The sequence below is a fragment of the Wyeomyia smithii genome, chromosome 1 (assembly GCF_029784165.1).
Source record: "Wyeomyia smithii strain HCP4-BCI-WySm-NY-G18 chromosome 1, ASM2978416v1, whole genome shotgun sequence".
NCBI lineage: Eukaryota > Metazoa > Arthropoda > Insecta > Diptera > Culicidae > Wyeomyia > Wyeomyia smithii.
The window spans coordinates 132,040,422-132,067,251 of record NC_073694.1 but is presented as its reverse complement, the minus strand read 5'-3'; the positions used below and the strand labels follow the sequence as shown (position 1 = coordinate 132,067,251).

The 26,830-nt window shown below is 40.0% G+C and overlaps 2 protein-coding genes across 6 annotated transcripts in view; one reads left to right on the top strand and one right to left on the bottom strand.

Moving 5' to 3' along the window:
* Positions 1–13,190: 13,190 nt before the first annotated feature.
* On the bottom strand, positions 13,191–17,872 carry LOC129718363 (E3 SUMO-protein ligase ZBED1-like). Of its 3 annotated transcripts, none has more exons than XM_055669078.1 (7): positions 17,301–17,872; positions 16,981–17,211; positions 16,557–16,859; positions 16,034–16,286; positions 14,298–15,013; positions 13,931–14,106; positions 13,191–13,874 (listed from the first exon to the last, which is right to left on the bottom strand). In XM_055669078.1, exons 1-5 carry the CDS (start codon positions 17,312–17,314, stop codon positions 14,717–14,719), a joined length of 1,098 nt encoding a protein of 365 aa, XP_055525053.1. In that variant the 5' UTR covers positions 17,315–17,872; the 3' UTR covers positions 13,191–13,874; positions 13,931–14,106; positions 14,298–14,716. The 3 variants fall into 3 exon arrangements, with proteins under 3 accessions (XP_055525053.1, XP_055525052.1, XP_055525054.1); XM_055669077.1 differs by having other exon boundaries at positions 13,191–13,871; XM_055669079.1 differs by lacking the exon at positions 14,298–15,013 and having other exon boundaries at positions 13,191–13,871.
* A 42-nt stretch (positions 17,873–17,914) lies between these two features.
* The window catches only part of LOC129718651 (RNA helicase aquarius), a 65,733-nt gene continuing 56,817 nt past the window's right edge, over positions 17,915–26,830 (top strand). For all 3 annotated transcript variants that reach the window (XR_008726988.1, XR_008726987.1, XM_055669639.1), the window contains exons 1-2: positions 17,915–18,154; positions 18,213–19,031. Coding sequence is in view for 1 of the 3 variants with exons in the window: in XM_055669639.1 (XP_055525614.1) it covers positions 18,062–18,154; positions 18,213–19,031 (912 nt within the window). In the remaining 2 variants the exon portion in view is untranslated. The remainder of the gene's footprint in view (positions 18,155–18,212; positions 19,032–26,830) is intronic.

The window sequence follows — 26,830 nt, the reverse complement described above, 5'->3', positions numbered from 1 at the left end:
CGGGTGGACGTTTTCCTTTGCCCAATCAAACGGGTAATGAAATACCATCCTGCTCGGGCTACCATTACAATCGTCGACCACAGCGTGTTTCCGATTGGAAAATCGAGAAATACGCTGGGACAGATGATGGGCTTGGACTGAATGAATTTCTGGACTCCGTTGAAAATTATGCTCAGTGGAGCAAATTTCAGAGGAGGAGCTGTTCAATTCTGCAATGCACCTACTCACTGACAATGCTCTTACTTGGTATCGGGCTATGAGATCGCAAAACAGGCTTTACAACTGGAACCATTTGGTTTGTGAGCTTAAGGCAAATTTCGTTCATCCGGAACTTGACGCCGCTCTCAAATCAAAAGTTTCCCAGCGCCTGCAGATGCGAAACGAGTGTTTCCTGGATTATTTCCAGGAAATGGAAAAAATATTTCGTGCTATGACCAAGCATGGAAAAGTTCACTCACTAGCAATATTTCATGCAAATGTGTTCTTTGATTTATCAGTTATCGTTCAACTATTTCCACTCGCGTACAAGTTTTCCATAGAAACGCTGCTGATTGTTTTTCGCTTCTAAGAGTGTCGAATACCATAGAAGGAGACTGAATGATTCAAACACGATAGTATTTATTGTATCCAAGTTCACTCGCATTCAACATTTTCGCGAGAAGCTTTGAGATATTATCGCCAGTGATACAAAATTATGAATCCAAATGAACGTTAGATTGCGTTCAATTGTTTGCTTGTCGGAGCAAATATGTATCATCAATGCTTACGGAAATTGTAGCATGGTGCATTAGCATCTGATACTTGAAATTACTAAGAATCATCATGGTATATCACGGTGAAAGCACGACGTGGAGTAGCCGAATTACGCCTACAAGCAACCAACATTTGAAAGAATCATTGCGATCGCTTGAGTGCAATCGTTTACGATTCTTTCGTGAATCACTCGCTATATGTTGCTCGCTCCGCCTAAAGCAGGCAATACTGAAACAAAATCATCAAAGAAAGCTACCATATATTTCTTTGCTCTTAGTTGTCTCTTGCAAGCTCGAGAATGTATAACTTTTAATAGCGATGGTTTGCTAGGATTGAAAGCTTTCAAATAGCACGTTCAGAAATGATACCCAAATGATTGTTATGCGATACGAGTTTTTCCATCCTTGGCTATGACGGTTCCCATGACACCGAGCGAAAAACTCGACGTGCTCAAGCGGAACCTCAGGCCGGACTATAAGCAAATACTAATTTCGAAGCCAGTGAGTACGCTTGCAGAATTGATGACTTTAGGTAAATCAATTGACGCGTACAAAACACCGATTTACCGAAAAGTGTTCGGTTCTCAAAAAGAAGTCGCTGCTTATTCGGTAAATCCACCAATTAACACCTCGAAAAAGGACCAACCAAACAGAAAGGGAGGTGGTTCGAATAACAGCCATGTGGAAACCAAAACATTTTGGAGCAAAAATTCCCAAAAGGATAATTTTGCTTCCAAAACGCCGTCTGAAAACACGAAGAAAAAGCCAGGTGTTCAGACGGAAAAGAATCTTGTCGAGAGAAATTCGAAACCGGAATCCAAACAAAAACCGGTGATTTGTCTCGACTATCTGCTGGAACAGCATCGATCTCCTAGTCTCGGAGTCTGTTACAACTGCGGTGGTACTGGACACGAGCATGAGGCGTGTAGAAATCCTAGACGAGTCTTCTGTATTTTGTGTGGATTCAAGGGTTTCGATGTCTCTCGCTGTCCCTACTGCTTAAAAAACGGGATTCGTACCAACTAAAGTCGCAGTTGTGTAAGGTTGTGCGCCCCATAGAAAGCCTAAAATTAGACCCCCAAATTTACAACAGTTTTCGACCAGCTCATGATGAGGATTATCGTGATCCGCTGTTTGTTGCAACCATCATTCTCGATGATCCGTCCGATAATCGTCCTTTCGTTTTTGTCGCAGTATATGGCCATTCCTTCGAGGCTTTGCTCGACAGTGGTAGTAATGCCACCATTATCACCGAAAAGTTGTATCGAAAGTTTTCCAAAAGTCCATTGAAAGGTTTGGAAAGGCCAGTTGAACTTCGTTCAGCAAATGGACAGACCTTACCGATCCTTGGACAAATATATCTTCCGTACACTTTCCAAAACAAGACAAAGGTTATTTGCACCCTTGTAGTGGAGCAATTAACAGATTCTTCAATACTCGGTATGGACTTTTTGCGCGCCTTTGGAATAACACCCGAGTTGCAAACTTGTGCTCTGTTGAACTCAGGTTCGGAGCGGGACGAAGAAGTAGAGATTGATGCTCCGAGTGAGTCTATTCTTACTCCGGAGCAGATTGCCTGTATCGAACAGGTTACGACCTGTTTCCAGGCGGTAGTGCCCGGAAAATTGAATATGACCTCACTAACAGAGCACAGGATCGTAATAAAGGAAGAATTTCAAAGTGCCGCGCCTGTTTGCCGATATCCCTATAAAATGAGCCCAAGAAAACTGTCTAAAGTCTGGGAAGAAATCGACCGTTGGCGATCTATGGGTATTATTGAAGAGTCAGATTCCGATTGGTCTTTGAATATTGTCGCTCTGACCAAACCAGACGGCTCTATTCGGCTTTGTCTAGATGCCCGGCCTCTTAATGAGCGTACAGTACGTGATGCATACCCTCTGCCGCATCCCGGGCGCATTTTAGGAAGCCTGCCTAAAGCCAAGTACCTGTCTACTATAGACTTAAAGGAGGCTTTTCTCCAGGTTCCTTTGGCTAAGGGCAGTCGTAAGTTTACTGCTTTCAGTGTGCCCGGCACACTTACTCGTCTACCCTTCGGTCTCGTTAACAGCCCTGCCACTTTGGCACGTTTGATGGACCAGGTGTTAGGACGAGGAAAACTGGAACCGTACGTCTTCGTTTACCGCGATGATATCATCGTGGTAAGCGAAACGTTCGAGCATCACCTACTATTACTCAAAGAGGTGGCCAAATGTCTAGCCAAAGCCAATCTGACGATAAACCTGGCTAAATCCTGTTTTGGGTTTCCAGAGTTAAAATTTCTTGGCTATTTGTTGAATCAGGAAGGTCTAAAGGTCAATTCTGACAAAATTCAGCCGATACTCGATTACGAGCGGCCGGTGACGGTTACTAAACTGCGCCGATTCCTTGGAATGTGCGGTTACTACCGGCGTTTCATTGATCGGTTTAGTGAGGTAACCGCACCTTTGACCGACCTCTTGAAAACAAAGGCCGAGAATATTGGCTGGAACTCCGAAGCAGAACTCGCGTTCCTGAAGGTAAAGGAACTTTTAGTCACTCCTCCAGTGCTTGTCCCGCCAGATTTTTCGAAGGAGTTTAACCTGCAGACAGATGCCAGTGACACTGCTGTCGCGGCTGTTCTGGTGCAACAACATCCAGAGGGGGAAAAAGCGGTAGCTTATTTTTCACATAAGCTAACCACTCCCCAACGGAATTACCACGCTACCGAAAAGGAAGGTCTGGCGGTGATTATGTCGGTTGAACACTTCCGAGGTTACTTGGAAGGTTATCATTTTCGACTTGTCACTGATTCATCAGCCATTACCTGGATACTGAAGCCCAAATGGAAGACCAGTTCGCGCCTGAGTCGGTGGAGTTTGGAACTACAACTCTACGACATGTCCATTGAGCACCGGAAAGGTAAGGACAATGTCGTTCCGGATGCCTTATCCCGTGCTGTAGCTGCCATTTCGGCATTGTCCACTTCAGACTGGTATTGTTCCATGAAGTCTAAAGTTTCAGCTAATCCTGATGATTATCCTGACTTTAAAGTCAAAGATGGTAAACTTTTCAAATACGTGGCCTCGAAAAGTGTACCATTCGACTCTCGGTTTAGTTGGAAATTGGTCCCAACTCCCGAGTGTCGAGAAGAAATCGTGCAACATACCCACGATGAATTGCTTCATGTGGGTTATGATAAAACGATTCACGAGGTTCAAAAACGCTATTTTTGGCCTCGTATGGGACCAGAAGTTTGCGAATATATTCGCCAATGTGGGACCTGCAAAGAGATAAAAGCACCATTTACCTCAGTCCAACCAGAAATAGGTCAGTCACGCACAACCGGTGCACCGTGGCAGATGATTTCGGTGGACTACATAGGCCCACTTCCTCGAAGCAAACGGGGCAATCAACACTTGCTAGTCGTCCTCGACGTCTTCAGCAAGTACGTAATGTTCGCAAAATTTGCAGTGCCTCACTTTATGCGACCCTTCGCGAACAATGGTTCAACCGCCATGGAAGTCCGGAAATCCTGTTGAGCGATAATGGTTCGACGTTCATCTCCAAAGAATTCAGCCGGTTCCTAAAAGAAACAAATGTTACACATTGGCTGAATTCGAGATATCATTCGCAGGCTAACCCGGTAGAACGAACGAATCGTCCTATAAATACGGCAATTCGCGCGTACGCCCGCACGGACCAGCGCAACTGGGATGTCCGCATTTCTGATGTGGAACGCATCCTAAATACAACGGTTCATTCTTCTACCGGGTTTAGTCCTCATTTCGTCGTCCATGGTTGCGAAATGGCATCAGGGGATGACTACTCCAGGATTTCCAGGGAGGGTGATCTAAAATCAAGACAGGACCAATTAGAGACAATTCGGGGTATTGTGGTTAAAAATCTTAGTAAGGCCTCCGAGGGTGCTCGACAGCAATACAACGGGCGACATCGCCAACTTACGAAGCCATTCGCCGTCGTTCAAATTGTTTACCGACGAAACATGAAGCTGTCGAACGCTCTCGAGCCTTATAACGCCAAAATTGGACCACAATACTTACCGGCGAAAGTTCTCGCCAAAAAGGGGTCTTCGTCTTACGAGCTGGTTGATTCTACCGGGAAAAATCTTGGTGTCTGGCCAGCAAATCTTCTCAAACCAGCATAAACTGGTACAATTTTGTACCGGCGGCCTGCCTTTAAGCGGATTGTTCATTTGAGAACATTTCAAAGGCGACCGCCGGATTACATTTGGACCGTCGGTCCATTTATGCGTTGCTCTACCTTCTTCTAGTGAATAGTAAAAAGGGAGACTTACACTGCTGTTAGAAGGTTCATCATTACCTTCGTTAACGTTTTGCGTGCTTCGCACTAGTGGCGGAGTAATAAATCGTTCCGCTGAAGTTTTGCTTTCTGTTCCAAAATCAGTCGTGACGGTGTAAAGATTAATTATTGCCGGAATAGAATTCCGCGCCTTTTGGAAAAACACCCACGCACTGGCACTTGGAAACAGAAGGCAAACAACCGAAAACATATCACTTCGCCTTGTTCGGTGCCATTGACTTAGTTTTCACCCCTCTTCAGCGGGGACTTTTTACGAATTTTTGCCTTGTTAGGGCGTTTCTTTTTCGCACAGAACACTTTTCCCCTTTTCTATGGGGAACACGCACGCGCAACGTATTTTCGCAGCGAGAAACCGTCGCGAAAACCTAAAAAATCGCGAAAACCGGAATGTGAACGGCGAGTTTCCATTCCGGTTTGTTTACATAAAATATTCATTGATCATTCCGCATAGGAATGACGTCATCGCCGGTTGACGTCTCCAAACGATGCCGTGCTGCCAGAAACGATAAGATGGATTCGGATTAGAAACTGATCGTTTGTGGTAAGGCAATGTAATGTATGTACGGTGCGGCCGAATGTGGATATGTATGAATGCGCGTCATCGGAACCGAATGTTGTGAATTCGGAGTCTTGTATAATACTGGGGTTTCAGATTTTAACCACCAGGGTGATAAAATTGAATTCCTTAGGGAATATTTTTATTATTTACCGCATTATGCGAGAGACATTCTTTGGTCCCTCTCAAACGTCTCAGTATGGGAGATGCTTTTGAGATGAACAGGGACAGAAAGACATGGTCCAGAATGTTGACGATGACGTGGGCTGAGTGCCGGACGGAGTGCGTGAATGTATGATTGGATATGCATGAGTGAACGAATAAAAGTTGACGTGGGTGGGTGAGATACAATGTTCTAGAGTTAATTCAAAAGGTGAGTCGAATTGCAAATGGCGATTGGAATGAAAAGGTATTTATGAAAGAGAGAATAGAATGAGTGGTTCGGAAATTAACTCTAGCTCAGGTATCGAGTGTTGGCACCGTAAGAACACGAAAGTTGGACAGTCGATAAAAAACCGACAACCGTTCCCCTGCAAGTCAGAACCGTACAAAATTAGTACTGGGACTTGCAGTATTTTGGAAAGATGAGTTGTCTTGAAGAATGGATTAGAATTGGATTTCAAGTTCAGGCCTTGATTGGGTCAGATGATAGCTGACTGCTTCTCGCTTTGCGAATGCTTTAAGAACTAGCACTCCACACCAAGACCAAACAATTTCAACGATTCGGAACTCCGGTCGATTAGTTTTTGGAATTGTTTGCTTGTAAATTACGGAAGGAATGATAGGGATAGCAGATTTTGTACATATTTATTTATTTATTTGTTTATTTATTTATTTATTAATTTATTAATTTATTTGTCCATTAACTTATTCATTCCCCGTTCATAATTGTTATCGGTGTTTGGTGTTAGGTTAGTAAAAAAAATTGTTCTCAATTTTTTTTTCAATCGGTGTGGGCGAGATTGTAACCTGCGCGGTTGCAATTTCAGCATCGAGTGGAAATTTACCTAATTTTGGGTATTACCGCGAGAGAGTGTATGAGTAAAAATTACCCTCACTTGAACACCCCCGCAGCAGCGTGTACCCAACATGACAACTGTCACCACTTGCGCTGAATATCGTTCACATAAATTTGTTTATTTTCGTTTAAATTCTTTCGTTTTTCCGTTTGTGAACGATATTGTCGCGTTAGATAGGTTCGATAATTTTTATGTCATGTTTGTGGAATAATTGTTAAGGATAGATAGGCCGGTATTTTCCTCTAGCTGCAAAAAATTGGTGCTGAATCCAGTCTCGGCGGGTTTATTGTGGTCGGCAGCCATCGCGGGATGATCAGTCTAGCCTCGATCACGGTAAAAGTGACACGCGTCGTTTGTTTTCGTCATAAAAGTGCGCGTTTTTAACTGTTTTATTTTTACAGTTTGTGTCCCGTAGGAGCGAAGGTTGTTCCGCTCTTTTTTAAGACCAACGAAGGTTGTCCCGTTGGCCCGTGAATTGAGAGCTTTTTTGTGTTTGTTCGCCGGAGTGGGTAAGGTACACGATTTGCTACCCCCGGCTAAGTGCCAAGGAGTTGTAAACACTACCCCGCCGGAGTTCGTTGCAGCAGGAGCTGTTGGGAACGGCCATCCCGACAACGAGAAGCAACGTACCCGCAGCACCCCCACCACCGACAGCAAGAGGAAATTAGGAATAAAAAGCGATAAGTTTTTATTTTGTTTATTTATTTTGTTTTCCTTTTGTGTTCTAGTGAAAGTCCGAAATCCGATAGAGGTTCACGCCGCAACCCGAAAAGTAGCCAACTGCCTTCTGCAGTTGGTGATATTAGTGTGTAGGGTAACCCCCACTAATAACTTGTAGCAGAAATTTTTCGATCATACCAATCCATCCTGAGAAATGACACTGACGCTCGGGTCAAACCGTCAAACCGACCATGAAGTCTTGTGGATATAAAGTGTCTTGCCAAAGTAATCGTTTAATGTACGTTAAAATTCTCGAATTTCCGTTCGTTATATATCGAGTGCTTTTTTTAATAACAAGTCTCATTAACTGATAGCATGGGGTATTAAATTGTTGACAGTGTGACAGATGTTAGCGGTTTAAAACAACAAGATATACAACACCGGTGCGGAGAACGAAAAGTTGGTCTATATTAGCTGGTTCTATTCAGATTTCACTGGTGTAAATCTAGTATAAAGTTGTTTCAAAAATGGACCACGGCTGAAGATGCCCTTGAATCTTAAAAAATCACGTTTTGCTCAGAAAATTCCACTCTTTTACCTGATATATAAAAATAAGTGCGTGAGCTAAACAACCCAATTGTCAGAATCGCGATTCTCTGTAACAAAGGTATTGCAACCAGATAGTGGACATTCTGGACCTAATATAAGAAACTCTCACATTGTAAAATTCAATACAGTTGTCGTTCGATAACTGCAACATGTTTACATTGCAGTTAGCGAATGCCGTTCGATAACTGCAACACTTGACACATGCCAAAACTTAGAAAGGGGTCCGTCACTACCATTTGTGTTTTCAATGATGTCGATATGTATTTTTTTAATGGAATAGTTGCAAAAACTAGCAGAAAACTAAAATTGGCAAGCTTTTCGATTAACCAATTTAATATCCATATTTCCGCATCATAATGTATTGCTACTTTTCATAACCAAAATGTAGGCGAAAATAAAGTTCATCACTACAATAGACCGATTTACGAGACGTTTCTGAACTCAATTAATGAATGAAATTTCGACAGAAAGCTCGGAACCGCTGACACAACGCAAGTAAAAGCAACATCAATGTCAGGAGGATTAGTGACACCTGTCAGTTTTGAAAAATGGTCTATTTAACGCTAGGTCACAAAATATTGTTTGTTTCAACAATTGTTGATTCAACAATTTTCATTTTCGAATGCATTTAGAATCCCCCCGTGAGATCTGTCACTTCAATGTCAAATATGAATTTAACATCAGATTTGACGGATTGCGGTCCGATAACTGCAAAGTTGTTGCAGTTATCGGTCTTGCAGTTGAAAAACGTTGCAGTTAAAAGTCTTGCAGTTATCGAACGGCGACTGTACTTGATATGGTCGCCGTGCGACCAGACCGAACCAAGCGCCAAACACATTATTTTGAGTAATTGGCATTTGAAGTTTGACCACCCATAAATTAACCGTGTTTGAACTAATTATTAATTCAATGCTAACACGTAATGAACAAGGCTTATGATGTCCTGTTATCATAAATACACGAAAAATAGCAATAATTGATAAAATATTTGGTTTTTATTTTTGACACCTATGCAGTCAGTTCAAGCTGGTCGAACAAAAATTTAAAAAAATGGTCTTCAGTTCGGTCTGGCCAAACGTATTTACAACATATCAACTTGACTATTAAACAAGCAAATTTTTCTCAAAAGTCAAACATAATACATAGATATCAACGCTGTTTTATCTCTCAGCCCAATCTATATCAAAAATTATACAGCTGATAGACAAGCGAAGCTTTATTTCTGTTGCTCTATTTCCAGGTGCCAAAGCGCACCAAGTGCTAAGTATGAAGATAGTGTCAACAAAAACATCATATCAAGAAGACTGGGAACTCTGCCTGAGACTGAGCGACAGTTTTGGCAGCGCAGTCTTACAAGTAAAAGTGGAACTGAGGCATGCTAGTGTGTGTGCTGGCGATGCGAATGCAAGCCGCTCGCACAGGTTGGACCACCACATACGCCCACTCTGTCTTCGCAGCGATGCAAACTTCCACCTTTAAAAGATGGAGTCCGCTGTTTGATTTGACGCTTGTCATTTGTATGGGATCGATCCAGAGATGACAGTCTTCTTGATATGATGTTTTTGGTATCAATATGAAATGCTCTGGTATTTTGAAGCGGGTATTGTCTAGAGATGGGAAAAATGGTTCACTATAGTGAGCGGATCAGAGCGGTTCCGCTCACTAAGGTAAACTAGTTCTTTATAACAGCTCACTCGCTCTTTTCGTTCATACATAATTTTTGTTGACTATCAGTGTGGCTAATTATCAGACACCGCAAGTGAGAGGCATGTGAAAGCATTACACCCGATTTGTCAGACGCAAGGCCGCGCGCAAAACTACAATAGAATTCCCAAAAACAAGCTGCCACCAAATGTCTGCTCTGCTATGCATAACCTGCATATCCCATTACCCACCCACCAGCCAGCCGCAAGAGCTTGCAAAAAATCAACTTGTCACAATTCATACACAGGTACCTACACGGGTTGACTAACGCCAAGTACACACACGAATGGATGTGGAACGAAAAGAACGAAAGAACTGATTCACTGATCTTCTGGCAATCCGCTCGTAGGCTGATCGGAAGACTCAGTTCTTTGAAAGAGCGAAATCTTTAGCTCTCAGAAGAACTGATTCTTCCGATGGCTCTTCTGTTCAGTTCGCAGGCAATCCGCTCGCGATCAGAAGATTTCGATCTTTTAAAGAACTGACTTTCTGATCAGCTCGGGAGCGGATTGTCTGAACAGATTCAAAAGATCAGTGAACCAGTTCTTTCGCTCTTTTCGTTCCACTTTTGCCATCCTTTCGTGTGCGTTCTCGGCGTTAGCCAGTCCGTGTGCCTGTGTGTGAACTTTGGCAAGTAGATTTTATTTTTTATTCCCGTGGCTGGTGGATGATTATACATAGGAGAGCAGGCAGCCGATGGCAGCTTTTTTTTGGAAGTTTTATTGCAGTGTCGCGCGCCGCTTTGCGCTTGGGGTGAAGCATTCATTGGGCTCTTGCTTGCGGTGTCTGATCAACAAAATCAGCTATCAGCTATTTGCTTGAGGTAAGGGGTGAGTTACCGCTCTTTAAAAAAGAACGATAGATCACTCACTCACTTTGAAGAACCAGCTCTTTAGATCAGTTCGTGAGTGGATTGCCCACCTCTAGTATTGTCTATTTTTTTTTTATTTAACGTATATTAACCCAGTCCTGACGTTTGTTACAAGAAAAAAATTAATTTCATTTGAAAAATATCAAATGAAAATAAAATGCACTTGGTTCTTTAATGGAACATAGATTATCAGTTTGCACATCCACTGGTGCTAATAACTCAATTTTAAAGAAAATGGCGCTTGGCTTGGTCTGGTCGCACACCGACCATATTACCTGCTGTATTTTATTTTCTTTCGCTGACTTGAAAGTAAATTTATTCCTACGTGAATTGTGTGATTTGTTCATGGTTAGTATTGTGGCGCCAGCACTAAATTAAAGTTCGGAAGTCGGACTTCCGACTTCCGAACTTTCTTCCGACTTTACAAACACATAAAGCAACTGCGTGTTTACACAACATGAACTGCGGGAATGATTTTAATGTATTTGTTTTTGTAAGCCGGACTGACAGCGCAGTGGCGGCTGAGATGGTTGCAGTGTTGCGAGAACAACAAAAATAAGCATCGGAAGTGAGCCTGACTGCCAGTTTATCAGCGACGTTTTGATAATTTTTATTTAAATGCACAATATCTTACAAAATGAAAATTTGATTTCCAGTACCTAGCAACTCAATAAAGACTATATTTTTTGATTTGCTTAATCCCTGTAGAGTTAAGCACGAGTCATTTACGAGGCAAACAACCCGAATTTAGTGTGCGTGACTGAGCTGTCCGAACAAGCCAGTCGTCGTATGTTCGAGTCTCGGCTCGGGAGAGACTGTTAGTGTCAGTAGGATCGTAGCGCTAGCCCCGCAATTGTCCTGTACACTCAACAGTTGGCTGCGAAGTCTAAGTATAATAAACAGAAGGTCGAGTTCCGATACGGAATGTAGCACCAAGGCTTTGCTTTGCTTTTGACTGAGCTGTCCGAAAGCTCTATTCTCTTCGCTCATCTCTCCCTCTGAGTATTGCTAGATAAAAAGTGTTGTAATTGAACGTGATATAGAATATGAGTTTTTCCGAAGTTTCAACTACATATATGTAAACTGATTAAGTGACATTTAACAAAGTAAACTGATTAAGTGACATTTAACAAAGCATCACCAGTGTAATTTTCTAAAACTGTATACCTTGGGGAGAATTTCATAAAACGATATTCGCTTATACAGGGTGAAAAACAATATTGTACACGCTCATTATTTGTTACTCTAAAGTGAGTTAAATATGACCCATTTTTGAAAAAGTGGAGGTACCCTAATTTGAGTACTTTTACGGTTACTCACTTCTGAGTAAGGGCGTCATACGTCAAAAACTGATTAGAATCTACTCTGTTTATGCGGCATCGCAGGACACACAACATGCGGTTGTTCATTTTGAAGAGTTTTTAAATCCTCTGCAATAATGATGTTGGGCTGAAATTGTTATGGAATATTGTTACATGTTGTTTGTAATGTAATTGATTAGGAAATTATTGATTTGATGAAAGATCAAATACTTACTACTAGCAAACGGATAAAAAGCGACACCAATTGTTCTTCGGAAACAGATAATATCGCTGTTGAAAACTTTTGACATTTACATATACTCAGGAGTGAGTAAACATCATGGATAATAACTCAAAACTGAGTAAACATGGTAATTATGAAAATTTGGGTAAATGTTACTCAATTATCCAGTACCCGATAACTCACTTTTTGACATTTTGCATAAGAATACCAAACTGAGTAGATCCTAATCAAATTAGAGTTAAAATAAAGCAGCGTGTATATAGTTCTTAGCAAAAATCGGTACAAAAACTGTGTTGCCGGAACGATAGATTTTCTTTTTGCACGACTTTATATAATCATAGGCTCTGCTAAAAACTTTTTGCACGGAACGACTCCGTTGAGTGAAATCGACATGAAATTGAGTAGTTTTTGTTTTCCGTGTGAGTTCAACGCTTCAACTGTCTAAAAATTAGGGATGGGAAATATCGAAAAAATTGCCTATCGATAATTATCGATAATTTTGCGACCGCAATCGATAATTATCGATAATTATCGATAATTTGACAGCTAGAAACAGTTGCAGAAAAAAAACAAATGTTCAGTATAAAAATAATATGTGTACGCTGGTCTTTCAGAAACCGAAAAAGGTTTACGTCTTGCAGAAATTGGTTCTTTTAAGCATAAAATGGCCAACGTATGCCTCGATGCAAGGACTCTACAAGCAGAATGTTGTAGAACGTGAAATGACCATGGTGGAGGAAAAACAATTTGGGCGGAATGCATTAGGATTAGAGTCGCCAAGGCACAACAACAGATCATCCAACCAATAGAAAGCGGCGGTGGACCACAGCAACAGGACAATGCTTTTAGTGGCATCGAAAATAATTTCAACTGGATAAACAAAGATTGTGGCAACAATGATGACTTCCAAAGCAAGAGGAGACGATTTCAAAGTTTATTGGATAAAAAATTCTCAACAGTGATCCGATACGCAGAACGTTCCATTTGTTTCATTGCGATTTGTGTTTTAATAGCTTTTTTCAACTTGGTGAATGGATTTGTCACTGTCTTGTATAAAACTGGAGTTTAAAGCGTAAACCTAAAGTATTGAGAAGTTAATGTAATCAAATATTAAGAGAATACTTCGAATAACAGTTTAACAAGTATATTTCGTAGTTTGGGATTCGTCTCAACGTACACAAGTACAACTTTTTTACTCATAAGTATAAGACATAAGTAAGATTATATCTAAGAAATCACTGTGTTAAAATATCATAGTAATCTATTCATTAAAACAGTTATAAAACAACTCTCCCTCTAACTACATATAATGTACTAAATTACATTACATATGATGTATTCAATTTCTCGTGTGTGTGTCGGTGTGTGTGAGTGTGTCAGAAGTGTCGGTGTGTGTGTCAGAAATGTCGGTGTGTGTCAGAAGTGTCAGTGTGTAGGCGTGTATGTATGCGTGTGTATGTATGTGTCAGTGTGAGTGTGTAATTTATAAAATTTCTTATTGCACTACATTTGCAAAAATTTGAAGTTTTCATTAAGAAAAACTAGCTGTTCTGCAAAAGTTGGAGTCAATCTCGCTCTTTTATCAGTTATTGTGTTACCTGCGGTCGAATTTACCCTCTCGGAGGGAACGGACGATGCGGGTATTATCATGAAACGTAGAGCAATTGCACTTAGTGCTTCGCAAGCTGTATAATTGGTCCAAAAGGAGAGCACATCGGTGGTTTCATTTGTTATGGGATCTTCAAGGTATTTATTTAAATGAACGATTGCCTGTGCTGTTGAGTGGATCGAGCGATCATGTCTTGTGAACGTAATGTTATTCAAAAAAGTGTACTCTGCTATGAACAAGTAAAACATTAAAATAACACTTAGTCTGTACGTAACAAGTTTTTACCTCTTTTTGAGACACACGGCACGGGTTCTATTGATGATGTACATTCAATGTGTGTTCTATTTTGTGTTGCCATTACTGTTTTTAGTTCTTCCTTTAATTTCTCAGCCATCATGCGGTAGTTAGATTCAGATATAAATCCATGTTTTTTAAAGCGCGGATCTAGTATAGTACTAAATCTGTGTGAAAAGAAAAAAAAATAGGATTGGCATATTGATTAAACATTCAAAAACAATTATTACAAATACTCAACACTTAAAAAATAAATAACATAAAACAAATTAACCTAATTAAGAACTAATTAAATGATTTAATTAATAATTAGTTTGCCTACGTGACATAAAACGTTACCAGAACCTCGCAAACTTACCCTGATGCTGTTCGAGTTTCATACTCCAGCATTTTTTCTCTCGTTGAACTAACCAGTTGCTTTAGAAAACAAATTGCCTCCTGGCTGTCGATGACGACCTTAGCGTCTTTGTTGTTCTCTGATACTTCAAATACCGTCGTTTCTTCTTCTACTACCTCATTGTCTGACAAACTTAGTAAACTGTTCAGTTCCGTAAGAATTTGTTTGGTTGTGGGTATAATAAGGTTTACAGTAGGATAAGAATCACCGCTTAACTTGGTGGTGGCCTTGACGAATGGTTTTAATATGGCTAGAATTTGTGGTATAAGGTGTTTTTCGGCAGGTGTAAGGTCCAACTCCCACTTGCCACATTTCGATAGAACGGCAAATAGTGCTTCTCCGATTTTCCATATGCTCTCAAGCATATAGTATACGGAATTCTAACGTGTGTTGTTCGGCTGACTAATTTTGGTTAGCTGACGCTTGGCGTTATGCAATTCTTGCTCAAGGCTTCGGTTTGCTGAAGAGCTATGATGGAAAAATGTTGCGATTCGCTTGCATTTGACAATAACATTATAAACGGAGACATCGCAGTTTTGAACATTATCGTTATCATCGCAGAAAATTTTTTCAACAAAATCCTCAGTTTCTTTTGAAGAAAAGGATCGTTCTGTTTTTGATATTCCAACCATTACAATTCTCTGAATTTTGTGGGCGGCACAAGGCATGTGTCTCATCTGGAATTGTTCATGTAGTCAATAAAAAGTAGAGTCACTATTTCAATAACAACTATAATAGCCTCTATTACAGAAGACAAGGCGAGCAAAATGTTGTTTTAGAAAACGCGAGTGAAACTTGGCTGGTGAATAATTTTCCGGGAAAGCGGATACTTATCTTTGGTTTTCAAAACCTTGGTTGCAACGTGTCCAACTTCAAGATTCTTTGAAAAAGTTCATTGGAGCTCCATGTGGTAAATTCATTAATCCTGGACCCATTCTGAATACCGCGTTTTCCCGCGGAAGTGGGCACTATCGGAATCTCTTTCTCTCCAGTGAGCTTGTGTCGGAAAAACTTAAAGCAAGTCAGATTCGAGAGATATTTCAGAAATGGTCTCGTCCTCGGGGTAACCTAAGTATACTACAGTAACCAAGCATACCACAGTAAACGTGACAGGGATGATCGCGTTTACTGGGGCATACTGAGTTTGCTCAAATGTACGGAGGTTGGTAACGCGGCATTACGTGATTTGTCAAACCTCACTGTGGCCGTAGCCTTACATTGTGAAATTACAAAATACCAACCAACTGTGATTTCAACATCTGAATATATGACATTCAAAAATATCTGTTACGGTCCGGGTTGAGAGCGATTCTGAAGAGTATCTATCTCGGAGCTCGCCGCTAATAAAACAAAAATACTAATACTAATAAATAAAATCAATATGACACCAATTAAACTAAATTGCAATTCAAAATAAAAATTCATTACTAATACCGAGGTGAAAATTAGAACTCAGAATAAAATAGTATACTAGTGTGTAATGCTAATATTGTTAAATAATACTTCAGTGCTAGTATGAGTGACGGCACGTTCCCAGCTCTGACGAAACATTTTTACCTCGAATTTCCTCAAAACATGAACTAAACAATTCCGGATTACTTCGTTATTAGGGCGAAACTAGATAGGAAAGCAAGACAACGATTCGCCCTTAACATCAAGTAATTCAGAATTGTATTTTTGTCAAAAATTTTTTTTACCTTCATTAAATCACATGCGGAAATCATGTTACTGCCGCTGTCTGTTACGGCGCATACGACGCTTACACTCGGAAACCGCTTGAGAACTGAGAAAATCAATTCCTTCAAATTTTTACTCGTCGAACGCGACGGTATTGGTATCACACCTAATGTCGCAGTTGAAAGCTTTTCCTCGAAAATAAAATGTCCAGTTACCACCAAGTATCCTTGTGTTGTACGGCTAGTCCAGCCATCGTATGTTATGGCAATAAATCTGCAATAAACAGAATACAGAAAAAATGAAATGCATGCGAGGGAAACATTGCTTTGCTGGATAAACATCAAAATTTATTTCGCTGGCTGAATTGCTGGTCTTACAGCTTGGCAAAATCCAGCGAAATTTTTCTGGTTTTCCGCAAAAATAAATGTGTGTGGTATTTAACACATATAGTTTATCATTGGAAGTAGAAACAAGAAAATTGTTCCTGATGTACTTCCAACAAATCATGTGAAACTAAGCGAATCAAAAAAAAAAAAAACTTACTTGATAGGTTTTAAGATCTCGCCTATATGTTGTACAGTTTTCTGATACGCTTGCTCCAACAAAACGTCTCGTAGGTGTCTCCTGCTCGGTAAACAATACCGCGGATCGAGAGCATGAACGAACTCGGCGAACCCGTCGTCATCAACTACGGCCAACGGTTGTATATCTTTCACTATAAAGCGAACTAATGCTTTGTCCAATTCCTTTTTTTTTTGAGAAGCTGGATTGTACGAAATGCCGCTTTGCTTGATGTATTTTCTCATCGATGTTTGTTTTTGGTGATGCATTCCTTCCGCATTGTCTCTGAAAATGAATGGAGTTGATAATTTCACTCTTAAGACTTCTACCAAACATGAGATCTATAAGCTTTTATGAACTGAAATAAAAACAAGTGATAAAAATACTACAAGTAACGATTACTTACCTCTCATCATCGTTAAAACTTGAATCAGATGACATTCGATTTCCAGATTGTGCTTCACGTAATTCAACCGGGTGATGCGATTGCAAATGATATCGTCGGTTAGTAGTGTTTCCACTACATGAGAGCTCTGTTTTACATCCAGCAACTTTGCAACGAAATACATTACTATTACCTTTGTTAATTTTTTCGAAGAAGCCCCATACAAATGACCTCTTCGTTCTTTTTTGGGCTCTGCAAAAAAAAATATTCACCATCATAACGTTGTGGTATTTACTATAATACTTATTCAACTTATTAAAACATTTAATTATAAGACTTACGTATTCTGTGACATTTTTCAAAGAAAAAAGTTGCTTTCGTTACATACAACTTTGTCGTACTGCTGCCAACTTTAAGAAGATTAGAATCACCGCGAAATCACGAGTTAAAGTGAGCAAACATGAATATTTCTCAATTTTCAAACAATTCGCGACTAAGCTCAAAAAGATTTTAGAGGCTGCTCACACTCCCGTAAACTCTCGTATAGATTGTCAGAGTATGCGTGTTGACAAAAGCAAAAATATTTCTTTCCTTTACTCTCTTATGCGAAAAACCAAACAAATATCAGCAGCTTCGTAGTCCCAAATTGTCCTGTCATCGTTGTTGATATTTGTTTGGGTTTTGCGTGAGATAAAGTAAAATTGAAATATTCGTGCAGTTTTGCAGGGGATTACGTGTAAGTGCGAACAGGCATCAGAATCGTTTTCAGCGCTGGTAAGGTTAATTTGCTTAGCTGTTTTGGCATCGCTGCGGATGGGTGCGTAGGGTGCATGCGAGATGATTATCGATAACTATCGGTAACGCTTAAAGCTTAACGATTCTATCGATAGCTGGCAACTATCGATATTATCGATAATTATCGATAGGTTTCCCATCCCTACTAAAAATATCTGCACCTCAATTTCTGATGTCTTGACTCTAGTTTGTTTCTGTTTTGTTTTGGACGGAATTTTGTGACTATCTGTTCGATATCGGAAACACATTGGGCTCTATAAGCCGGCGTTTAAACGTTTATTTAACGTATTGTGAATTAAAGATTAAAATGACGAAAACGAAGTCCAGTGAAGAGTCGCCCATCAAGATTCGAAAAGGAGCGCTAACCGTTTCTCAAATAAACGCAGATGAACTCACTTTCGTAAGTATATGGTATTGTTGTCATTTGATGCTATAGTTATTTGTTTCTAATATTGTAGTTGGCCAATCGCTTCTGGGCTCCAGATACTGGTAATTGTCATGAAGGATATAACCCGAGTGTAATTGAAGAAATTTATCGCCGAGAAATTTGTGAAACGCGTCATTCAATGCGCCGAATTATGATGCTGGAATTCAGCCAGTATCTGGAGAACTATTTATGGCCCAATTACGCCGGAGAAGATTCCACCCGGTCACATCTAATGTCAATTGTAGTAATGCTGAATGAAAAGTTTAGGGAAAAAGTGGAAGTGTGGAAAGTTTTCGATGAGCGTCCGGATCAGTTTCCAATATTTTTTCAGCAAGTGCTGGAAGCCTGTTTAGAAGAGACGACGGTTACACCATATAATATGCGCGAACAAACGGCATTGTTAGTGTTTTTGAATCATTGCTTCAACAGCATGGAAGTTGAATTGTGTAGAAATCAAGCAAAAAGATTAGTCTCACTTGCGATGTGGTCGTGCTTGCAACCAAAGCGGCGTGAGCAAGAGTTGAAAGAAATCCCAGAATGGAGGAAATTCTGGAAAAGATTGCAGAAAAGGGACAAACCAGAAATGTCGCCGAAGCTTGAGTGGGAGAGGCATTTCTTACAAAATCTTGTAATTAAGTTTATGAACATTCTTGAATTGATTCCGGAAATAGGAGAAGTCTGTGAAGAAACCATCAAGTACTGTGAAAGATTTCTTGAATTTTTAATAGATTTAGAAGCACTGTTGCCGACGAGGCGGTTTTTCAACACAGTTATGGATGATTGCCACGTTGTTGTGCGGTGCTCGATGGCTCCATTACTTCAGAGACCCGAGGGAAATTTGTTCGCTCAGGTAAGTGATCGAAAAATTGCACTGAATTTAATTTTGTCCAGTCGATACAGGGGCGACCCGTCCATAGGTGCAACCTATGCATTACACAAAGCGAAGTTAGGCAGAAAATAAATTTGAAATCCAGATGTATATTTATATTTTATTATGTTTCAGTTTATTCTTAAATATTAACAAAGATAATCAGATATGTTTTTTGAAGTTTAACAGGTAGGTTTAAAAACCACGAGTCGCCCCTGAATCGATATAAAGGTGCCAGTTCTATAATCCCTGATCCATCTATTAAAAATATGTTGCTTTATTTTTATTTCATAAATACACACGTTGCAATTTTACCTTAATTAAAAAAATACCTCAATAACATTTTTGATGTCCCTTACCATGGTGACACAGTAACTTTCCTTTCCGTTATTTTCTTCCTTAAACGCCGTGTGGACGTAGCCAGCGCCGTTATCGATCTTATACAAAGCGAATGTTACCGAATTCTTGTACAGTGGTGATGGTAAATTCATCGCAAATGAGCCATCTTACCGTGGGTCCATCACGGAGGAGCATTCAAGCTCAAGCCTAAAAAACTAGGAACTTACCGCAGTAAAGCCATTTGAGCCGTTGAGAGTAAAAGTGGTACATGTGCCATTTTTACACTTTTTGGGTTTTTGCATAAATTGATGCAGAACGCAATAATGTACTAGAATATCCAAGAAAAACCGAGATCTGATAACCTAAACCAAAATTATAGCCAACACAATTTTTGGTAATGAACATAATCACCATTTCGTTGAGAGCAAAAGTGGTACATGTCCAATCTGTGCATGTTAGATGAATTGTAAGTCGAGGATTTTAGGATATAGAACAATCATGTCTTCAGCAAATTTGGTCAAGTGATTGAGTACTTTCAGATGAAGATCTGTCTGGCATGGGCGTAGCCAGAACTTCGAACAGGGGGGGGGGGGGGCAAGTTCTTCAAAATTTTAGAAGTAAAAAATTTCATTGTTTTATTAACACTAAACTAAACTGTAATTTAATTCACACTAAATCTACCGTAGAAAGATAACAGTAATAACGTCGTTAACAAAAAACCATCTTCCTTTTGTGCTCCGCAAATCGCTCCAGTGCTAATTCAGTAAATTTTCCACGATTGTTGTTAACCATCTGCCGATGAACACTCTACAAGAGACTCTGCAGAGAGCACTCAGCCATTGTTGATCTCAGCCAGGTTTTCACCCGACGTAATGTGCTGAACGAGAATTCAATCGTGCATGTTTCATATGGTAGAGCAAGCGCAATTTTAATTGCTTTCTCACTCGCGGGGAAGAAAGAACGGGCTTCAGCCAGCAGGTCTATAAGATGCCGGTCTTCCAAGTTCTTGCCGTCTGCTCTCATGCTGTTGCAATGTTGATACCAGGCTTTCACCTCTCCAACAAAATTTCAACTTCGTAAAAAATTACGAAAGCTCCGGTTTTGCACTTGAACTCTTCCAACGACATGCGTATTACGTTAGCAGGATGCAACAAGGACAACGCGTAGGCAGGTGCATTATCTTCACTGAGCCGTGTTTTAGTGAAGTAATTGAAGAATCAAGGTAAAGAATTGTCACAGCTCGGTTCTAATACTCCAAGCTAGTTGATGCAGGCGGATTTGCCCGGTACTTTTGCCGCTGCATTGTCCTTAGTGGATCAACTAAAAAACCTGTGCAATTGCACGTAACATAGGGCAAGCATTTCAATCAATTATTCTTGATCTGGCTGATACTTTACACAGATGTTTCAATAGGCTAAAAATGTCGTTTTGTGCTAACTTATGCGTTAAAAAATGGACTTTTTTCGGATGGTGGTAAAAAATAACTAAGACAGATAATTAGGTTTGATAAATTTCCTATGGAAGGTAATAATTGCTTGCTAGCTTACTTGCAGAAAAAAACTTGCGTGCGGAATTTCGGCAGTTAACCGGAACATTCGCCATGGTGGACGAAAACATGCGTGTAGGCATGTTTTTAAATTCTTTTTTCGTTTTATTTATCAATTCCTTCTCAAATTTCGCAACAAAATTGTTAGAGTAGATCTTACGCTTGCCAGAAATTCTCGATGAGACGCAACTTGGGGACGTTGGGCGGGTTCGCCAACTTGGGTACCACATCGACATTTAGCCGTTCCATCTCCTCAAACAATCGCACAGTGGGGCGACTCCATACAAATGCTGGCCAAGCAAAAAAATGTCTTAAAATCATGGAAAATGCATGGTTTTTATATAATTGTGGCTGAGTCCGAATTTGATGTTATTTTTGCATGAAAATGTGTATTTTTGACGCCAGGGGAATTTTTATGTTTTTTATATATATTATATGAGGAAAATTTTACGTCGGTTTCAATTTTTTGGAGAACAAAATGCATGATACTTGAAAGACTTCCATATGCCATAAAAAAACATAAAAATATTATTAAGTTATTAAGAAAATAAAAAAAATATCAATTAAAAAATATGCTTCGTGATGAAAATTACTTTTGACTTGTTTTTTTTTTTCAAAGAGACTATATTAAATTGCGTCTTTTTATCGCATTCTTTTTTTTGTTCACTTCCACCTTCATCTTCATTTTTGTGTTCATTTTTAATACAGTTTTCATATCTTCAAGGAGAATTTTCAAAATGCAGTTTCTAACGTCAAAATAATAATTCACTATTTGTTCTGTAGAAATTAGCAGGCGATTTATTATGTCATGGTTTGTGTTTACACGATTGTTTTTACATGTGACTGGTATGATACAAACTTAAATTATGATTTTGGTACTGGTGCTTGGTATTCAGTGCTGGTGATACGAAACATAATCAATGATTAGTTTTTAATACTGCGTTAAATATCGGAATATGGATGGGTTAAACTTGTTAATATGAAAACAGTGTGATTAATCATACTGAAACATGTTTGAAAACGCTGTTATTATCAGACTTATACGAGCCATTCGTTATTCTGTTGACTGTTTGCAGTGTGCAATTCAAATTTACATTTTTAAAATCCGATATGTGCTGAACACTTGTTGTTTCTCTTCGAAAGAAGGGTACTCTGCGCAACTCTGCGCAGGATCGGACTAGATGCTTTCGAAAGCATTTTTTCCAAGCTATCGTTTAAAACTAGTGCCAATAGTGCCAAACCTTGCCGTCTAAACTTAAAATGCTGTTTTATGCAAAAAATACGTAATTTTTTAATTCCGCCTAATTTTTTTGAGTATTTCAATAAGATTATACATTATCCAATGATGAGGATTTATTCTCCACTATTTTACAGACAACTTTTCCTTAGACGTCATCAAGATACAAGTTACCCTTTAGGCTCCAGCAAATTTCGCAACATTGCATTTTTTTCAAGAAAAACGCTAAAAAACGCTGACTCAGTACACTTTGAAAAATCATAGAAAATTCAAATTTTGTCGTAATGCTCTAAAAATTTGGATTCTGACACTTCAATAGTGTACAACTATAGGAAAAATACAATTGAAATCAAATTCGTATTTTCATTTTTGGGTCGATGGCCAGCGATTCCCCACTGTGGGTCGCCTCGAATAGTGAGCCGACTCCAGATCCGGCCAAAACACCGTGTCTTCGGCATTATGGTATTTTTTGGTGAACGACGCAACTTCCGGCAGGTTCATCGTACTATAAATTCCCCCGTTCACGGCCTGTCCGGAGTGAAAGAAGAGCAGCATTGACATCCCTTTCTCGCTGATTGTCAGCCACAGCAACACCGTCTTGGGAAACTTGACGTGTGAAAAAAATTTCACCTTAGTGCTTACTTCTTTCGTGGGGGAAGGAAAATACAAAGTGCCTTACCAGTCGTTGCCATCCAGAGTGAGACAGGTCTCGTCGCCCATCACCACCGCCACGTCGTGAATTGCCGGGAAAATCGATTTAACCATCTTATTCAGGCGCTGCCGCTGCGTCAATGCTTGCAGCTCCGAGACTAGTGAACGGGAGTGCTTCCTGACGTGTATGCCCATATTCGTCAAGCACTGTTTGGTCGGTTGCACCGACCTCCAGGCCAAGCGCAGGCAGCGATGTAGCCACTTTTTCCTCGGTCCTCTTCAGCATCCTTTCGAGCTTCTTGTCGCTCAGGGTCGGCCGTCCGAAACCGGGCTTTCTTTCAATGCTCTGCTGTTCAATAGTGCCAAGATGTTGTTGATGCCGGAACGGGCGAATCAGGTGTCCACGAACTGCCGCACGATGTCTGTTTTCGACGCGGCGTGGGCACCGTTATTAAAACAGGCAAATCAAATTTTTTCTGATGACTCATCGGTTAATATGATTGATGCTGCATGCGTCGCTTCGTCAGTGTATGTAAAGGTAAACCCATGAAAAATGGCAATTTTTGTCCATTTTCTTAGCGCAAACGATATTAGAGCTATTGAAAACCAAATTCTGCACCAATGCCAACAATTAGGGGGGGGGGGGGGGGGGTGACACCCCTCCTTTGCCCCCCCTCTGGCTACGCCTATGCTGTCTGGTTTGGAATTTTCTCACTACGTGGTGCTAGTGTACCCGTGACTATTTTGTAACAGAAAGCATTTTACCTATTTCAGTATCAACTCGTATGCTGTTACCAAATACATATACACCAGCGCCACGAAGAGACAGAATTGCTCAACAAACAGATCATCTTTCTATAGTACTCAATCACTTGGACAACTCTGCTGAAGACATGAATGTTCTATGTCCTAAGATTAGAGAGCTATAATGCATCCTTCATGCTCATACTGGACATGTACTACTTTTGCTCTCAACGTTTTCTGGTTGTCATTATTTAATAAGCACCAGATTTTTTCCTAATGCGTCTAAATCAGAATTCATTCTATTTCCCTAAAAACCAAATCCAACTAAATCTCTCAAATCCAACGTTATCATAATAAATAGTTTTGTTTTATCTCGTGCTGATTAAATCAAATTTTTTATATGAATCTTAAAATAATTTCGAAGCCGTTACAAGCAGGCTCAAACATTAGACGATATGTCACACAAAATTATCAACAAAATCATAGCAAAGACGATATGTCACTCAAAATAAATCAACAAAATCGTAGCAATCAATAATCAATATAACGAAGTTGAAGTTTAAAAAGATTCATTTTGCTGTTTGTACGAAGACAGTTAATAATGTGAACATTTTTTGTTAAGTTAAAAATAAAAACTATCATCTAACAATGTTGACATGTAAAAAAAAGGTTTTGAATAAATAATAATTACTGATAAATTTACTAATTTACTATTGAATTAGTAAATGGACCAAAAAATCACAAGCGTTCGTGGATTCTGACTCTTCTAAAAATTTGTATATTTACTTCTTAGAAATTTACTCTTTCGATATTATGCCGGTCACGATTATTTAGTGAACACCGAAGATAACATGAATAAAAATAACTGAAACCCGTTGCAAAATGTCCAATTCTTGTTATGTAATGTATGGTTTTTATGCTAACCATTTTTATGAGATAAACTGTTAATCCATCAGCATTGTAGTTTTTCCTTGATTGCACACGAGTAGAAATCGTGTACTGCAATGATAAACTGGCGGCGCTCTACTTCATTGCTACTGTAAGGGGCCATCCACATACCTCGTGGATAGTTTTTTAACGATTTTGAAGATTGTTCATTGTTCGCGTAAATTCACTCTAGAAACTTTTTATCAATTTTTACCGCTGTGCAATGAAATAATAATGATAACTAGCGTATTACAATATTCATCAATTCAACAACATATTGATTTTCGTTATCCTTCACGTGGTTATGCTGTATCTGCCGTGAAATCGGGGTATTATGAGTGTCATATCACTAAAGTGAAAAGTGAAAAAAGTTTGTCGTAATGCTCTAAAAATTTGGATTCTGACACTTCAATAGTGTACAACTATAGGAAAAATACAATTGAAATCAAATTCGTATTTTCATTTTTGGGTCGATGGCCAGCGATTCCCCACTGTGGGTCGCCTCGAATAGTGAGCCGACTCCAGATCCGGCCAAAACACCGTGTCTTCGGCATTATGGTATTTTTTGGTGAACGACGCAACTTCCGGCAGGTTCATCGTACTATAAATTCCCCCGTTCACGGCCTGTCCGGAGTGAAAGAAGAGCAGCATTGACATCCCTTTCTCGCTGATTGTCAGCCACAGCAACACCGTCTTGGGAAACTTGATGTGTGAAAAAAATTTCACCTTAGTGCTTACTTCTTTCGTGGGGGAAGGAAAATACAAAGTGCCTTACCAGTCGTTGCCATCCAGAGTGAGACAGGTCTCGTCGCCCATCACCACCGCCACGTCGTGAATTGCCGGGAAAATCGATTTAACCATCTTATTCAGGCGCTGCCGCTGCGTCAATGCTTGCAGCTCCGAGACTAGTGAACGGGAGTGCTTCCTGACGTGTATGCCCATATTCGTCAAGCACTGTTTGGTCGGTTGCACCGACCTCCAGGCCAAGCGCAGGCAGCGATGTAGCCACTTTTCCCTCGGTCCTCTTCAGCATCCTTTCGAGCTTCTTGTCGCTCAGGGTCGGCCGTCCGAAACCGGGCTTTCTTTCAATGCTCTGCTGTTCAATAGTGCCAAGATGTTGTTGATGCCGGAACGGGCGAATCAGGTGTCCACGAACTGCCGCACGATGTCTGTTTTCGACGCGGCGTGGGCACCGTTATTTAAACAGGCAAATCAAATTTTTTCTGATGACTCATCGGTTAATATGATTGATGCTGCATGCGTCGCTTCGTCAGTGTATGTAAAGGTAAACCCATGAAAAATGGCAATTTTTGTCCATTTTCTTAGCGCAAACGTTATTAGAGTTATTGAAAACCAAATTCTGCACCAATGCCAACAATTAGGGGGGGGGGGGGGTGACACCCCTCCTTTGCCCCCCCTCTGGCTACGCCTATGCTGTCTGGTTTGGAATTTTCTCACTACGTGGTGCTAGTGTACCCGTGACTATTTTGTAACAGAAAGCATTTTACCTATTTCAGTATCAACTCGTATGCTGTTACCAAATACATATACACCAGCGCCACGAAGAGACAGAATTGCTCAACAAACAGATCATCATTCTATAGTACTCAATCACTTGGACAACTCTGCTGAAGACATGAATGTTTTATGTCCTAAGATTAGAGAGCTATAATGCATCCTTCATGCTCATACTGGACATGTACTACTTTTGCTCTCAACGTTTTCTGGTTGTCATTATTTTTCCCATAGAACAAAAGTGGTACATGTTTTTCCATCGAAGTTTGTGTAAGTTTCTCAACCAGAACTCGTCATGCTTTCATGTACCGTCTTTTGAAACCTTTCCAGCAATGATTTAGTGCAGTTATGTTGGAAAAAATTGTTGAAAATAGTTTACTATCTGAGTGTTTTCGTTTATCGCGTCTCCTGAAAAATTTACTTTTATGGCACATGTACCACTTTTGCTCTCAACGGCTCATTTGGCAATTCTTGAACATTCAACAAGGCGGGGGCCTCATATGTCGGAACACTTTGTGCTTCTAAAGTAAATATTAGAAGGTATACAGGCCTAGGGATTGAATGATATAATGACATGGGACTAATCACTGCAATTTTCAGTTCCAAAGGTTACTGAGTCCGCAAACAGAATAAATTCGTTTGTTCAGTGACATACGCATTTTTATTCTCAACCTTTTCCTTTTTTTTTTTTAAATATATTCAACAATACCTGGCGATTTTGTGCCTGCAGTGTTTTTAGTTTGTACAACATTCAACACGGTTAAAGCGCATCGCTGTTGAATAAGCACCAAGATTTTTTCCTAATGCGTCTAAATCAGAATT

What these genes read in the sequence shown, in the direction of transcription:
- LOC129718363 (XM_055669078.1), bottom strand. An exon ending in GAGATCTTAAAACCTATCAA is followed by an intron (nt 16,287 to 16,556) that starts GTAAGTTTTTTT and finishes TGTTTATTGCAG; the next exon opens with ATTTATTGCCATAACATACG. An exon ending in CCGCATGTGATTTAATGAAG is followed by an intron (nt 15,014 to 16,033) that starts GTAAAAAAAATT and finishes GAACAATTCCAG; the next exon opens with ATGAGACACATGCCTTGTGC.